The sequence below is a fragment of the Canis lupus genome, chromosome 22 (assembly GCF_011100685.1).
Source record: "Canis lupus familiaris isolate Mischka breed German Shepherd chromosome 22, alternate assembly UU_Cfam_GSD_1.0, whole genome shotgun sequence".
NCBI lineage: Eukaryota > Metazoa > Chordata > Mammalia > Carnivora > Canidae > Canis > Canis lupus.
The window spans coordinates 52,437,871-52,454,747 of NC_049243.1; the positions used below are offsets into that span (position 1 = coordinate 52,437,871).

General features: G+C 44.1%; 1 protein-coding gene across 1 annotated transcript; it reads right to left on the reverse strand.

Moving 5' to 3' along the window:
- Positions 1–3,024: 3,024 nt before the first annotated feature.
- Positions 3,025–15,659, reverse strand: POGLUT2 (protein O-glucosyltransferase 2). The gene is given in 11 exon segments (XM_038570014.1): positions 3,025–3,262; positions 5,553–5,660; positions 6,809–6,898; positions 7,602–7,811; positions 9,545–9,583; positions 9,585–9,783; positions 9,905–10,077; positions 12,315–12,392; positions 12,831–13,036; positions 13,158–13,363; positions 15,129–15,659. Coding segments are annotated over 11 exon segments (1,509 nt in total). The 5' UTR covers positions 15,311–15,659; the 3' UTR covers positions 3,025–3,244.
- Positions 15,660–16,877: the final 1,218 nt, after the last annotated feature.

The window sequence follows — 16,877 nt, forward strand, 5'->3', positions numbered from 1 at the left end:
GTAGGGCTCCCTGCATGGAGCCTGCTTCTGCCTCTGCCTGTGTCTTTGCCTCTCTCTCTTTGTGTGTCTCTCATGAATAAATAAAATCTTTAAAAAAAAGACAGTAAATAAACAAATAAAAATTGTATAAGAAATGCAACACAAAGGTTTGTCACCATATGAAAAGATGATCAGCCTCATTAGTAACTAGAGACATGAGAATTTAAAACATAATATTATCATTTTACCCTAGATTAGCAAAACAATTTTCAAAGTCTGATAATTTCAAGTGTTAGCAAGGAGGTAAAGCAACTGGAAATCCTTGACTCTGCTGGGAATGTAAATTGGGACAATCAAATTGGAACGTTGTTTGACATCATCTAGTAAAATTGCAGACGTACATACTCTATAAACCAGTAATGTTATTCCTAAGCAAATGGAGCCAGGAAACATGAGTAAGAATGCTCATAGTAGCTTTCATTGGAATTGCCAAAAAATAAGAACAACCCAAATGTCCAGCTATAACAGAATGTATAAAAGGGCGATCCTATTCATACAATGAAATCCTGTCTACATGTATAAGTGAATGTGATGTAGGAATGAGTTCAGGGCAGATGGGGCTAGGCAGAGAAAGCTAAGGGAATTGCCCAAAGTCAGGCTCCTACCCATCCCAGGAAAACAGCAATAAGACAGTAAAAACAGAAAAAAAAATAATAAACCTGGCTCCCTAGCTCCAAAATGTTAGGGAGTATCTCCTTTTGATGGTTACTAATCACATAAACACACCAGGCCACAAAGAAATAAGTCATTAAGGTGTTATCAATGGTCTCTGCTCAAACCAAGGCTGCACAAGAATCTCAAGGCTGTAGGCTCCCTGGCTAGGCTTTAATAAAAGTCTGCCCTAAAAGACCCCAGTGGCAACGCTGTTGGGACCCCTCTCACTTCTGAGAGCTTTCTCTGTATCTCTGCTTAAACTTCCATCGCTTTGCTCACTCTCTGTGGTCTGAGAAATTCATTCTTTGACTCTGTGAGACAAGAATCTAGCTCTCCTCTATCAAATGGACTGTCACTATATACATCAACAGGCAAGTAACAGCAAAAATATGTTCAGTGTGATTCCATTTATATCAATTTAAAAATAGGCAAAATTCAACTACATTGCTTAAGGAAGTATATGTAGGTGGTAACACTGTAAATTAGTGCAAGGGAAAGATGATCCCAACCATCACAACAGTGGTCAAGTGGGAACAGAAGAGCAGGGGATAATAGGGTGAGCAACAGGAGGGCACTTCTAAGGAAACAGTTTTTTCATTTCTCAACCTGTGTTGGTAATATCAAAGTAAAATCAGAGCTAGACAGTAAAGTGGTAAAAAAAAAAAAAGTTACTCAGGATTATTGCAATAAAGGGGAAAAGAGATCTCAGTATAGAACCAGCTTAATTCCTAATACAGCACAGGCAAGTGGGGATTTACAGCCAAGGGGCAGGGTAGAGGTCAGTGGATAGAAAATTACTGGGAATCATCAGGGATTATGGGGGGATGGGGGGGAGGGTGTAGATTCTGGCAAATCTGACCCAACAGGGTTCTTGCTGAGACTATGCCAGCATAATCAATCACTTGGGGGATGGTGGAGGACCAGGAACCCCATTAGACAACAAGAGTGATCAGATATGGAGAATGAAGATTCTAAATCAACTTAGCAGAGATTTTGCCCAAACCAGATTTTACGAAGAAATGCAGATAGCCCTTGAAAGTTCAGGAGCTTGACTAAAGCTTCGTCAAGCAAAGTATCTTTGTTAGTAATTACATGGCTGTTTTCTTATAATTATTTGCAAAATGCAGATATATTCTTTTATATTCTTCTGTGTATAGGATACATCCCACAATTTAAAAAATTTGCAATATTTAATCGAAAGCTAGATAGAAGGGAAACTATTGGTTAAAAGAATTTGTAGGGGAGGATCCCTGGGTGGTGCAGCGGTTTGGCGCCTGCCTTTGGCCCAGGGCGCGATCCTGGAGACCCGGGATCGAATCCCACGTCGGGCTCCCGGTGCATGGAGCCTGCTTCTCCCTCTGCCTGTGTCTCTGCCTCTCTCTCTCTCTCTGTGTGTGTGACTATCATAAATAAATAAATAAATAAATAAATAAATAAATACATAAATACATAAATACATAAATAAATAAATAGAATTTGTAGGGAGATTCTGGGTGGCTCAGTGGTTGAGCATCTGCCTTTGGCCCAGGGCCTGATCCTGGAGTCCCTGGATCGAGTCCCACATTGGGCTCCCTGCATGGGGCCTGCTTCTCCCTCTGCCTGTATGTCTGCCTCTCTCTGTGTGTCTCTCATGATTAATAAATAAAATCTTAAAAAAAATGATTTGTAGGACATTGTTATGGTTTGTGTTAGGCTTTCTAGCTTCTTTTTAATTCTCTTAACCCCATTTCAAAGTGGTTTTCAGTATTCACATATCTGATATTCGTTGAGCCTTTCTGGTTGCAGGCACCTGCACCCTATTAGATTATATGGAATATCATGGTCTCTACAGTCAAATTGCTTCAGCTTTGGTGATGATGAGATCATTACCACACCTCAGGGTAACTACAGTGATACAAGTATGCAGATGAGCAGATTTAGAAGAGGCGTTTCTGAGATGTGCATTGGAGGGTATCCAAGCCAGAAGAAGAGAGTCCTGGCATTCCAGACGAAGAGAAAGCATAACCTTGTAAGAAACAAGGCGTCGACAGAATGGTAAGGGGCTGGTATTATTGGACCACAGGGTACATATTAGGAAGTGGTGAGAAACTGGATTAAGGTTGCAGGCAGGGGCCGGTCATGAAAGGCCTTGTAAGGTATAGGTGTTAGAATTATGTTTGGCCATGAGACTGAATCTCCAAAGTAACGTGGCATAAAGACCGCAGTTCATTGCTTTGTCATATAAACCATGTGTCCGGGTGGGTGGTGGCTGCTGTGATGCTCCACACCGAGGCCAGACTCCTCTGTGCACCACTCTATAGTCCAAACACGGCCAATAATCAGAACAACATAGGCCTTTAAAATAAAAGTGGTTTTATTATAAAATTTTAAAACTGTGCCTTGAAGGATCGTCATGGGAATACTGTGTAATAAGAAGAAACATGTTTATAATCCAGACAATCATGTAGCAGATTTTATATTGTCCATGGAATTAATATTTTAAAAATATTCTTCTTTTCAGTTAAGAAGAGTCTTCAGAGCACCATTATTTGAAAGGAAGGTATTTTGTATATCAGAGTTCATCTTTGGTCTGCAATTAAGAAGCAAAATATTTAGTGTCATCAAGAAGTCTTACATGAGTCAAGAAAACTTATGTTAACTATTTTCCTCTCAAGATGGGAGGAGGAGGGGTGCCTGGGTGGCTCAGTGGTTGAGTGTCTGCCTTCCGCTCAGGGCATGATCCCAGGGTCCTGGGATCAAGTTCTGCATGAGGCTCCCTGTGGGAAGCCTGCTTCTCCCTCTGCCTGTGTCTCTGCCTCACTCTGTGTCTCTCATGAATAAGTAAATAAAATCTTAAAAAAAAAAAAACAATGGGAAGAGGAAAACAGACAAGTTGGTGCTGGAAGCTCATAGGGTCTAGGACTATGCTTGGAATCACCCCTGGGGAAAGTCACGTTGTGTTCTATCAGACTACTGATGGGCAACACAAACATGTGTGTCTGCATTCCTGTAAAGGGCCTTGTGCTGTGAATCACGTCAGTGAAGGGTGAACGCAGACAATGAAGAAGAAATTAACAGAGCCTCTAGGCCACCAGTCAGTGAAGATACTGATTTGGCACTCCTCAAAATCACTTAGATGAAGAGGGGAAAAAAAAAAAAAAAAGAGGACTGGAGAAAGAAGCTGCCCAGTTTCATCTGGAGGCAAGTGTTATGATACCAAATCACAAATCTTATGAGGGTGTACATTTCAATTCTGGCATTTTGTTTGTAAAGATTTTAAGTAATCTTTACACCCGATGTGGGGCTCGAATTTATGACCCTGAGATCAAGCGTCACATGCTCTACTGACTGAACCCGCTAGGTGCTCCTGATTCTGGCAATTTTTGTTTGGTCAATGGCTTTAACTCATTTTATGAACTTCCAGCACTGACAGGGGTTAAAATGGATTTAGTACCACTTTTGGTGGGAGGGACGGTTAGTTACTTAGTGGCCAGTCAGTACTCCTCCCCCAAAAATAAAAACAAAATAACCAAAACTCTGATTTGTAGCACCTGTTGTTGTCATGGTGACTCTCCCACCAGGCATATTCCAAGCTACCAGAAATTAACCAGTATGCAAAATTCCTGAATATGTCACAGTCAGTGGCCTTGTATAAACTGGTTCTGTCACACCACTGGGGAGAGTGGCAACTATTTCTTTTATTTTTATTTAAAACTTTATTTATTTATTCATGAGAGGCACAGAGAAGCAGACATAGGCAGAGGGAGAAGCAGGTTCCCTGCGGGGAAGGCCGGTGTCCCCTAACCATGCCTGTTAAAGCTCCTTGTGAGATAGGCATAATAATTGCCAAATCTGCCTTCTTATCTTTGGTCACAATACCACAGTTTTGAGTTTGTCCGTTTAGTGATATGAGGACATTGCTTAGAATACTGTCAAGCTGGGGCTGCCCCGGTGGCTCAGCGGTTTAGCGCCGCCTTCAGCCCAGGGCGTGATACTGGAGACCCGGGATCGAGTCCCACGTCGGGCTCCCTGCATGGAGCCTGCTTCTCCCTCTGCCTGTCTCTCTTTCTCTCCCCTCTCTGTGTATTCTCATGAATAAATAAGTAAAATCTTAAAAAAAAAAAAGAATACTGTTAAGCTTGTATATGTATCTATATATATCTAAGATATATATGTATGGTCTATACTACAATTTTATACAAAAACTAACTGCAATCAAAACAACTCTCCTCTCCTACGTCATGTCTTTACACACAAGCAGGCACACAATCTGATGATGGAGAATGTTTTTTGGTCCTAGCTTCGCTATCCAGCTAGATGATTCTGAACTAAATTCTTCTTCAGGCTCATTTTGTTAACCATAAAATGAAGGCACTTACTGGATGACCCTGAAGGTCCTTTTTAGCCTTACAAGTCTCTATGAATCTGTCTTTTATAAATCAAATCAGTATACGCTGGTATCAACAGAGATGGCTCTTACATGAATAATCTGATGAAATGGATGATCACGGTTATATCTTTTTTTCATCTCTAAATTGAGATAATGAACTTTGTCAAACCAATCTCCCATGATACATGTGAAAATAGTTTTCACATGTAATAAGCATCTATTTGAATGCCACATAATCTGAATTCTCGTGTTCGAAAAAGGCTCTCCTCCACTTCGCTGGGGGGGACTCCGTGTCTTCTCTCTTATCTGCATGTCAGTGCCCTTTCTTGGGCTCGGCCATTGTCCGTGGCATCCACCTCTCCGGCAGACTGAACTGCATGAGGGCCCCCAGAGGAGCTCAAATACTTGCTGCCTGGCTGAATGATACAGGAATGAGCGAGGACTTAGAACCGCACTATGTCTTACTGTGAGGTTGGCTAACTCTGGTTACCTTTTTCCTATGGCACGTGCAAGGAAAAAGGTCGTCCTCCGTCTGTGGTTCTACCCTCTTCATGCCCTCTCGGATTTGGGGCTCACTCACTTGCAGACTGGCATATTCCTGTGTAAGCAACAATTCAAAAGTGTTCCGTATGTAATTTGAAGTACATTCACCAAATTAGATGCACTGGAATTTGCTAAAATATGGTCCTTTTTAACTCATATCTAACAAACTGTGATACACACAATTCTTCATGCTCCCTTTAAACACCCAACAACAGAGATTCTGAGAGGTGGCTGCCTTTTGGACACTAGCTGCCTATTGCAAATGGACCTCTCCTTCATTTATACAACTTATTGGGTTTGATTTTGCCACCATCTGCCTTGTAGTGACAATAACTGTGCACAGGATCTCCTCTTGATTAGGAATTTGAGGACAGAGCGTATTCCCAACATGGCTCACAGAGCCTCAGCCACCACCTTTGTTCATAATGCGCTTGCTCTGTGTTAAGCTCTGGGCTGGGTGGTTATGCTCTAGTAGATGCACTAGAATGAAGGAACACAACCCTGTGGATCTTTAGGAATTCAGATGGTAAATCCCCTGATACTTCAGTTTACACACTTCATCCTCTCCAACCCTGCACATCCCCCTGGGAAGGTGAAAAAGGTGGAGGAGTCAGTGCAGACCAGAAACAGACCAACTTTGTTCTGCAACAGAGTCTAAGATTTGGGGCTCAAGACCTGCAATTCTGAGATAAACTACTTATTTACTACTGTATTTTTAAAAAAACAGCCTTTTAAATTATCAGATATACTTTGATTATAATCCCTAAATGCTTAGATCTATGAAAATACTTTTCAAGAGATGTCATGGCTCATATGGGGGTCAGTGTTATAGGTCTGAAGATACCATGCACTGTTTAAACAAAGAATTGGTAAAGCAGCATCAAGATTGTACATACAGAAAACACACATCCACACGCAGCAACTTTGCAGGACCAGAGGCCAATTTCCTAACCATATAGCACAGAGTGCCAACATAAACACTTTTCCCATGATACTGTAGCATTTCCCTCCAGCTGATCTTTGGTTTTGTACTATTTTTATCACTATTTGATGTTGGTCTCTGGTTTTTGCCCACAGAGAAGTATACATACTTCTCTTGTATATATCCTCTTATATTAGTTTAGAAACTATTAAGTGAAATATTATTTGCGGCTAACATGTCCAGTTACAAATTGTATGTCTGTTCTTTTAGAAAATACTGACCTGAAAAAGCTTAAAATAGTAACAGAATATGTCATCGCCCATGAGATTATTTCTTGCAAATTCCTGTCCTGCTTTTGCTATTTTCTTTGCCTGTGGGAACAATGACAACAAAGGCCTTTAATGAAACACATTTTTTTCTCTCCCATGCAGACGTATGCACACTGATCTTCAGAGTCCCCATATAGTAGGACAATGCAGGAAGAGTATCTTTGAGGGGAGTCTTCTGTAGTAAAGGGAACACTTAAGACGGTATGCTCAAATTAAAGGGAGGTTTTTTAGACTTGCAGGTGTGAGGAATCATACTGGACCTTCTAGAATTAAGCCTTTCTTGCAGAGAGAGGGCACACATTAAATGAAGTAACAATGACTTTGTAAAGTAAATGCAAGACAAAGCTTAATACACTGCCTCGACAATTTTCAGCAATTCGTTTGAAGTTTACTCGATGCAATTCTGCATATTTATCTATAGCAGTTAGTTTTGCTTCCTGCCAGTCTGGCCATCTTAATTTTCCTATTGCCTGTAGAGGTAGGCAGTGCTTGGGGCTCTGATCAACCTGACCAAAAGAGAGAGCATACTCAAGGCCAATATTCAGCTTTTTGTTTTGAGTGCAGAGTATATATAGTTAATCCAAGATCTGATGCCTGTGTTCACCCTGAGGACTGATGTGCTACCATGGGGAGATGGCTTCCCATTTACAGGTAAGGGTCTATATCTGTGCATCCTAAATGCTTTTCAGGTACAAAACATTTAAAATGAACCTCTGATATTGAGGGTAGAAAAGACTGACCTTACCTCTTTATCGTGATCTTTTGCCCATTTGAGTTTTTCTAGGAGATCACTCAGGTTGCTTTTAACTGGAATGTAGTGTGTCCAAGGCTGCAGCTCATTGTAAAAGTGTTCATAGTAGATGGAGTCCTGCTTTAGCACAACACTGTCACCGACTAGGAGATATGGCAGGCGATATGCTGCGACAGTGCCATCAATATTTATTTGATACTTGTGCTGCAAGTCAGCAGTAAAACAAAAGCCTCATTAAGTTTCTTTTTCCCACTTTTAATTCTCCTCTTCCCACACTTCTGGCCTCATCATTGTCAGGTACAAACAGGCCAGATGTTGCCCTCTGCCTCTGCCATGGAGTAAATGCTATCATATAACACCTGACCTAGAGCTAACAACTTTTTGCAGTGCTCTCCTAAATTTCACAAAGGGGCCACAAGTCTGACAACGTTAAAGCAGATAATAAAATAATGAGTGCTGTCCTAGGAAAAACAGATTTTTTTTAAAGGATTTTGTTTATTTATTCATGAGAGACACAGAGAGAGAGAGGCAGAGACATAGGCAGAGGGAGAAGCAGACTCCTGGCAGGGAGCCCAATGCGGGACTCGATCCCAGGACCCCAGGATCACAACCTGGGTCAAAGGCAGACATTCAACCACTGAGCCACCCAGGTGCCTGGAAAGACAGATTTATTGTGATTCTCTAATCTCTCTACTACTTTCCTGATCACATGTGAGCACCTAAGGATGGCAGCCTATGCCATACTGGTAACTATACCTTTTAAACATCAGATGGCTACACACAAATCTTGAAGAAATTAACAAGCTCTGGGGCAAGAGCACCTATGAATAAAAACATCTGTATATGGGACGTGTAGGTGGCTTAGTTGGTTAAGTGTTTGCCTTCAGCTCAGGTCGTGATCCCGGGGTCCTGAGATGGAGTCCCATATTGGGCTTCCTGCTCAGCAGGGAGTCTGCTTCTCCCTCTCCTGTTGCTGCTCCTGCTGCTTGTGTTCTCTCTCTTTCTTTCACAAATAAATAAAATCTTAAAAAAAAATATTCGTAGAGCTGTGGTAATCAATTAGTCTTTCACTGTAGCAAATTCAACAGGTAGGAATAAAGCCATGGCATGATAGAACTTCTTCTGATGAGGAATGGCTAATAACAGTTCTCTTTGGTTATACAACCATTTCTTTCAAAAGTCTCCATGAAATGCATATGGAGGAAACACTTGACAATTCAACTTATGGCATTATGTAGTCTAGCTGTTGCCATGTAACCCATCAAATGAAAACCTGGCCATCTGCAGCATGGATAGAGCTTGTTAATCACTTGCCTTTCCACATACAGAGGACAGGTGACTACCTTTTGTCCACCTTTAATTCCATGACATGGGTCTTTAAAAACCATTTAGTGGTTTAGAGAACCGGGCAGTGCCCCACTGCCTAGAAAAAGGGGTTAGAAAATGGATCCCTCCCCAGGAAACATGAGCAATCCACATTTTAGATACAGAAAGTTCTCCTAATCCTCAGACTTCCCAGGCAATCATCTGGATGGGTTTCAAGACATTTCCCCATCAGGAAGTCTGATAAGAGACACCTGGTTTATATCATCTTTGATCTGTTATGATGCTCTGGGGAGAAGTATTTGTAAAATCACATACACGTATTTAATAATAAGAAAGGATTTGGACTTGAAATGCACTTAACTTGAGGGTCATTTGGGGAAAAAATTCTAGCTCTACCCAGACCCCATGCTCCCTTGCTGCATATTTAATGTCAGGTCTGGGTAGTTTGTACAACCCATGTTGCCAAAGCTGTCCCTGGGGCCTCATGCCTTCATGTTCACTAAATTTGGTGCTCACATCTCTCACCCCTATAGTTTATAGGCCTCAGTTTCCCTCCCCCAGATGAAGACATTTAGAAAAACAAAAAGGATTAGACACAATTGATGTCATACCTTGAAGAAATCAAAAAATGAAATGTGTTTCACAATAGGGACCGTATAGGCTTTCATCGTGTTTAAAGAAGAAGAAGTTTGTGAAGGCAGCATCTATGAGCTCCGGGTGTTTCCTGCTGAGCTTAACCAGCTCCAGTCTCTCTTTGCGGCTGTCTCGCCCTCTCCAGACAGCTGTGGAGTTCTTGCTTTCCCAGGGAGGACCCGTGTTAGCTTGCACAGACATCATATCCAGACTTACTCTGGAAGACAGAAAGTGTGATAGATTTTCCTCCCAAACCATCACAACACAAAGGCTGCTGGGAAAGAACTCAGCAAGGAAAGAAAACCAAGGCTCTGGGTCATCTTAGACCCGTCTCTCACCGGCCCATGGTTTCTAGAACAGAGTCAGTCAGGTCGTAGGTAGGCATCACGATATCCTTGGAATCTGTGGAGCCACACCAGGAAAAGATTGGATGGATTTGTGAGTTGGATTTCTTTTTTTCCAAAGGCCAGTCTCCCAAATTAACAAAAAACTCCACATCTGGCATCTTCACCTGGAAAAAGAAAATGGCTTATTTTCATTTGTTGCAGTGGATAATCCCTTCTATGTATGGATCAAGGTGTTGGGAAAGGCAGCCTCATGCATGCTGCAGTCTTTCCACTCCTGCTTGGCCACATAAGAATGGGTCTCAGGTCTGGGAAGGCTTCCTTACCAAGAGATAGAGCCCTCGAAGTCTGGGCTGTGCTCCCTCCTTGTGAGTGAATGTACTCTTTTTCTGCTTAAGTATTTAGCCAGGTGTCCATGGCCCTTAGGCTGCCCAACTTGCTGTATTTCAGACTCTGCAAGGAGGGGTCAGGGAGCTTCCATCACAGCGGTAAGTGAGATGATTGCAGCCACAGTGCTGAGTGGGTACAGGGGCAGGGCAGAGGGAGCAGATCTGCAGGCCCAGGGGGACCACCACACAGCAAGGGCTGGGTCTCGCTCCCCGTCCTCTGCCGTAAGTGAATGCTACACACCTTGAGGCTGGTGTGCATGCTGTCTTTTCTCAGCAACCTCAAATCCCACCCGGGTTTCTTCCTTGGGTGGGTGGCATTTACCTGCCTTTCCACTTTGGCCTGCATTCAGGTTAATATTCTATCCTGCAGTGCAGCCAGACCACCCAGTGAGCAAGGAAACACAATAAACATTAGAAATCATACCAAATGAAAAACCAAATTCACAAGCTTCAGGCGATGACAATTACCCCAATTTGAATGGTGGGTAATTTTTCAGAATACTGTCACACACACACACACACACACACACACTAGATTTCCTTGCTGTGACAACCAAATTGGCCAACAGACTGGCTTCACAAAGAGATTAAATGACAAAGGTAATCTCAGTTCTAATGCTGCCAAGAGACTCTAGGATGATCAGAGAGAGAAAGGGAATTACTGGAAAACAGTTACAGCACAAAGCACTAGGACTCTAACCCTAGTTCCTGGTTAATGAGCTAGATGTTCCCATTTAAAAAATATACCACACCCTACCCCCAAGTAATGGGGGGGTGAGGGGAGGCCAGAATCCGAATTCTGGAAGCCCAACACCAAAGCCAGTACTAGTGATTTCCAAGCTAGACCACCTCTACTGACAGGCGGCACAAATGTGTTAAAAGAACCTGTTTTTTTTTTTTTTTTTCTTTAGTCAAACCACGGTAAATGTTTGAGATATAAAAATAAGACAGTAGGAACAGTTTTGGTCAGTCTGAGAAGCATCTTGAGAAACTGGAGCCCTGAGGAGCAGTCTTATTTTTCCACGGATTAACACAGATGAGCAAGGAAAACTTGCCAGCATCTTAGTTTAGGTAAAGGAAGTGGAATATAGATGCTTTGTATGTTCAGAATATGTTCAGAATAAACTCACTGTAAATGTTCTGCAAGCTAGAGAAGGTACTGTGATTTTCCATGAGTAATTCAATCAAGACGTCGACACAGATTATCCAATAAATAGCTACTAGGCACCTGTCAACAGTGTGGGTATACTTTTCCCATCAGCCAGTTTACTATGACTGTTAGATACTCCACTAGAACCCTGCTAAAAGCACATTACACCCAGGAACAGGATTTAGCATACAGTAAGCCTTCTTTGGGCTCAAAGTAGGTTTAGTACCAAAACAATTTTATTCTAAGACATTCTCCCTTAAGGTATTGTTCTGGGTTGAATTCTGTCCCCCCCAAAATATAAGCTGAAGTCCCAAACCCCAGTATTTCAGAATGACCTTATTTGGAAGTATGGTTGTTGCAGATATAATTAGTTAAGCTGAGATCATACTGGAGCAGGGTGGGCCCTAATTCAATATGACTAGTGTCCTCACCAGAGGAGAAGGGAGAGACACATGTGGGAAGCCGTGTGATGAGGGGCAGAGTCTGGAGTTATGTGGCTGCAAGCCAAGAAGCACCAAGGATGGCCAGTAGGCCATGAGAGACAGGGAGAGGAAGGAACGGTCCTCCCCTACAGGTCTCAGGGGGGTGGGGGTGGATTTGGGGGTCATGGCCCTACTGACACTTTGCTTCCCCATTTTAGCCTCCAGGACTTTGAGAGAACAAACATTTCTGCCGTTTTATGCCACCAAGTTTGCAGTACTTTGTGACACCAACCTGAAGGAAATTAATACAGGTATCCTATATGACATAAAGCTTCAGAATAGTATTATAATAAAGTTACAGAATAGAACACCACTGATGCTGTGACTACTAAAAATTATATTGTAAAACCTGGGCTGAAACCTAAGAGAAGAGAAATACTTACTTTTCTAGTCAAAGAAAGTAGTATGGCATCCATGAAAATTCGAAAACCTACATGTTCACCATGAGTCTTGATATAGACCTAAAAGAGAATTGAACATTTATTATGTTAACCTAGAAACTTTATTTTCCATCAACCTTACTTCCATTTTGTTTATTATTTTAATCTAAAAGTACTGACAGATTTCATTGAGGTAAAGCTTATCACAACGATCCTCAGAATGATTTTTTTAAAAAAGATTTTATTTTTCTGACAGAGCACAAGCACAAGCAGGGGGAGCAGTAGAGGGAGAGGGAGAAGCGGACTTCCTGCTGAGCAAGGAGCCAGATGCGGGATGATCCCAGGACCCCAGGATCATCACCTGAACAGAAGGCAGACGCTTAACCGACTGAGCCACTGGGGTGCCCCGACACAGAATGATTTTTAATAAAAATCTGTAGCTTCTTAGAGCCAAATGGTCAAAACAAACAAGCAAAAAATCACTAAGGGAAATAAGCAAACCTTAATCACAAATCATACCTTGTTATCCTTCAAGGTATAATGACATAAGCTTTGTCTTTGTCCAAATCTTTTTGGGATTTCTGCTGCAATCTTTTCTGGATCAACAATAGGGAAATGTGCCAGATCTCTCTGAATCTGAGTAATGTTTTCAGGGCAGTTCATCTCCTGTAACCAGACTGCACTATCTTCCAAAGGGCAGTCACAGTTTTCGTGGTAAACCGGCCCTAATTACACACAAGTAACAAAATATCACAGTAAATATTTCACTCAGCATTCAAAACAGGTAAGAAATTCCATTATATGGCTTTAAAAATACTGTTGTTTTAAAATTAGGTTACAAATCACCTTTTAAAATATATGGAGATTTGGCAACATGTTGACCTTGGAATTTAACTTCTACCTTCAGATTTTTGTAGCTCGCATACATTCTATATCTTACTATGAAGGACCCATCCTTTCGATCTAAAACCTGGACTCCAACTCTGGTGAATTGCTCTTCTGGTGCTGAGATTTTAATCTGGAACACCTTTTCACCTGGAGAAGATGTGAAACTGTCATGGGAAGAACAGCAAGTTACAAAGATTATTTCAAGGCACAAACGCACGACGATTATGCTCTCCAGTCTGTGAGTCTTACTATTTTCCTCCATAGTCTTCCCCTAACATATATATGCCTACTGCTTCTCTCAAACGCTTGTAGTATCAGAATGTGATGGATCAGAGATTGAAAAAAAGCAGCAGAGGATGACAAACGGCCACAATAACAAACATATTAGGAAATTGCAAGGGAGTATGTAAAGACTACATATTTACATAAACATAGAACCCACTTACGCATTCTATATATAAACATATTCTTTTTAAAAAAATCCTATTGTTTATGAAATAGAACTCAACAACAGAATCTTATTTTTATTTTTTATTAAGGATTTTATTTTATTTTTTATTAAGGATTTTATTCTTAGAGAGCATAAACGGCGGGGGTGGGGTGGGGGGGGCAGACAGAGGGAGAGGGAGAAGCAGGCTTACCACTGAGCAGTGAAGCCCATATGGGGGCTCAATCCCAGGACCCCGGAATCACAATCTGAGCTGAAGACAGATGTTTAACTGACTGAACTGCTCAGGCACCCCAATATATAAAAATATTCTTATTAACCCTTTTATTTCATGCACCTGGAAATTTGTGGTCAAATGGTGCCTCTGAAGATAATGAGCTTTTGAAAAGTCTCTCTCAATGGTTCTTTAAGAGATCAGTATTATAAATCATGTTTAGCCATGGGCAAAAGCTAGTAGGTCGTGTATCATCTAAGTGACACTGTATAAAAGTCTTGTTCGGGGATCCCTGGGTGGAACAGCGGTTTGGCGCCTGCCTTTGGCCCAGGGGTGATCCTGGAGACCCGGGATCGAATCCCACGTCGGGCTCCCGGTGCATGGAGCCTGCTCCTCCCTCTGCCTGTCTCCGCCTGTCTCTCTCTCTCTCTGTGTGACTATCATAAATAAAAATTAAAAAAAAAATCTGTTTGTTTGTTTAAGGGAGTGCTCTCTCTCTTAAGATTGTTAAGATGGTATTTAGTTCCCCCAATTGTTATAGCCAAGTGACAAAATTGATAACTTTTTTCCCCCTCTTCTTTGGAAAACTTCTTGAAGATTTTCTTAGAACACCCAAGATTTTTTTTTTTTCTTATAAAATATACACAGTCAGCATCCACCAATAAAAAAAGACAATCATTTCAGGAGTACGTGAATCCCAAAACTAAGTTTTGAGTTATCATTTTAACTGTCGGAATTCAGTGGACTTAACTAATGTTTGTTACAAACACGCAGGAGATTCACACTTTGATACTGTCCCTCTCAATTGTAAAGTTTCTAATAGTGCTTCATTTTTGAGTTTCCAAACATGCTTACCTGCAGAGGTCTACCTGAAACAGAGGGCAGCGCCAGAGAAAGATGAACCAACCGAGTTTTTAACAACCGGGTTTAAATTCCTTATAACAGCTTATGCAAAAGGAGGTGGAAATAGTACTTCCAGCTAAGGGGCTTTGTCTCTCCAGTCCTGTGGGAGTCCCTATCCAAACAGCCAGGAGAAGAGCTAATGCGGAATTATTTCTAAAGCTACAGATTAAAATTGATGGCGAAGGGAAAGACTGTTACAATCAGATGTGGATAGCATCCAAATATCCTGGAATTTAAACCGCCGTGGAAAAAAAAAAAAAAGAGAAAAGAAAAAAAGAGTTCTTGGGCGGATAAAACATTAAGGGGGAAACAATGCATTTTAACTGCATTCCAAAAATAGTTAGGGAGCTGTTTCTGGACTTACTTATTTCCTGATGTATCCACCGCCTGAATGTAGAAATAGCGTGCGGGTAGGACGACAGCCGCCTTTAGCCCGGGTCCCCATATTTCGCTCTTCTCCGGACTCAGTGGCCTCTCTCCGCCAGTCTCAGCAAGCGCTGGCGCTGTCCCCAGAAAGAAGCAGTAAAGCAGCAAAATGCTAAACATTTACAAGCCCGACCCGCAAAATGATCCACGGATAAACGGAATGTGAGAGGTGGCCGCAACCAGCCGCGGCTTGGGCAGGGGCGCCTTGGCGGATCCCAGCAGCAAACACGCCTCGGGAGGGGTGGCTCGCTGTGCAGGCGCGCGCGGGTCCCCGCTTTCCCCCCGGAAAATCAGGGGCGCAGCGCTGGCTTGTCCAGCTGAAGGATGCCGGTGGTTTGGCTCAAACCAGCAGGAACCACGCTGCTCCTCTTTTTCGGGACAAAGATGAACTGGTGTTGCTCGTCCAGCTGGAGCATCATTGGGGGCAAATGGGACTCAGGTTCCAGCCGAAGGTGCGGGGCGAGGGGATTGGCCCGCGTGTCTGCGGGGCTGAGTAAGGCCTCCTCCAAGTGGACGGCGCCGCCGCGTCCGTGCTCCAGGGCTCCCTGGGACGTGTAGTTCGCCGCAGGACCAGCGGAAATCCTGCCAGGCTTTACCATCCCTCGCCTATTTATGGACTTTGCGGCCACCGCTTTCAGGGAACAGTCATAGACTAGATGCCCCCCAGAGTGGCGTGCGGGGACACGGCTAGGATCTTTTAAAACAAATCGTCCCCACAGCCTCCGCACGTGCAGAGGGCAGGTATAAAACGATGAAAGGAAGGTGTTGTCCATGATATCTGACAACCGGCCGCCGGGCGCAGCCGTCCAGGGCGCTGTCCCCGCGCGCTCCAATGGGACGAGAGACGCCAGCCCCAGGGTAGCCGGAGGCGCGCCGCGCGCGGGAAGCTGTGATCCGGGTCGCGTGCCCGGTCTGCGGCGGCCGCAGCGACTCGACCCCGCGGGACAGTGCAGAGGTACCCGGGGCTGCGGGCGGGGCGCAGGTGGCGGGGCACCGGGCCGCTCCGCGCGCCGCCTGCGCTGCCTGGAGGCCGGGGGCCGTCCGAGCGGAGGCCGCTGCAGCCGGGCCCGCTCTCCTCCCGGGAGAAAGTGGGCTCAAGAGCTGGGCCGCAAGATGGGGGAAGTGTGCGGGACACCAGGGACCAGTGCTCTCGGGAACAAAGCCTGGTTTGGAGATGCCCGCGTGGGGCCCGGTGGCTCCTGCCGGGCGCCGCTCTCCACGCGCCACGCACGGCAGGGCCTGGCCGGGAGCGAGCGGTGGCCGCCCCGCGGCCGGGGTCCACCAGGAGGGGTGACCCAGAGCTCCTGCTCTCCCTGCACCCCCCCCTCTCTGGATCCTTGCAGCTGCCCTGGAAAAACAACCCAGATGCGCCGGGTGGCCCCGCCAGCCAAACCCGGCCTGGGTGGAGGCCCAAGCGGGGCTCTTCTGTTTTCTTTTTCTTTCTTTCTTTTTTTTTTTTTTTGCTTTTGCAATTGTCTTGAGCATTGATACCAACGGGTGCCTTCAAAGCTGGCCTCGGATGCCTCCCGCTGGCCCGGGGGCAGCAAGTGCCGGCGTCCCACCCGCCCTGGGCCTCGCGCGCCCGGGCCCTCCTGCAGCCCGCGGCTGCTCGGAGGCGGTCCCTGCACCGGCCACTGCCGGCTCCCTCTGGCGGCCAAGTCTGGCTTCCGGCCCGGGAGGGAGGCGG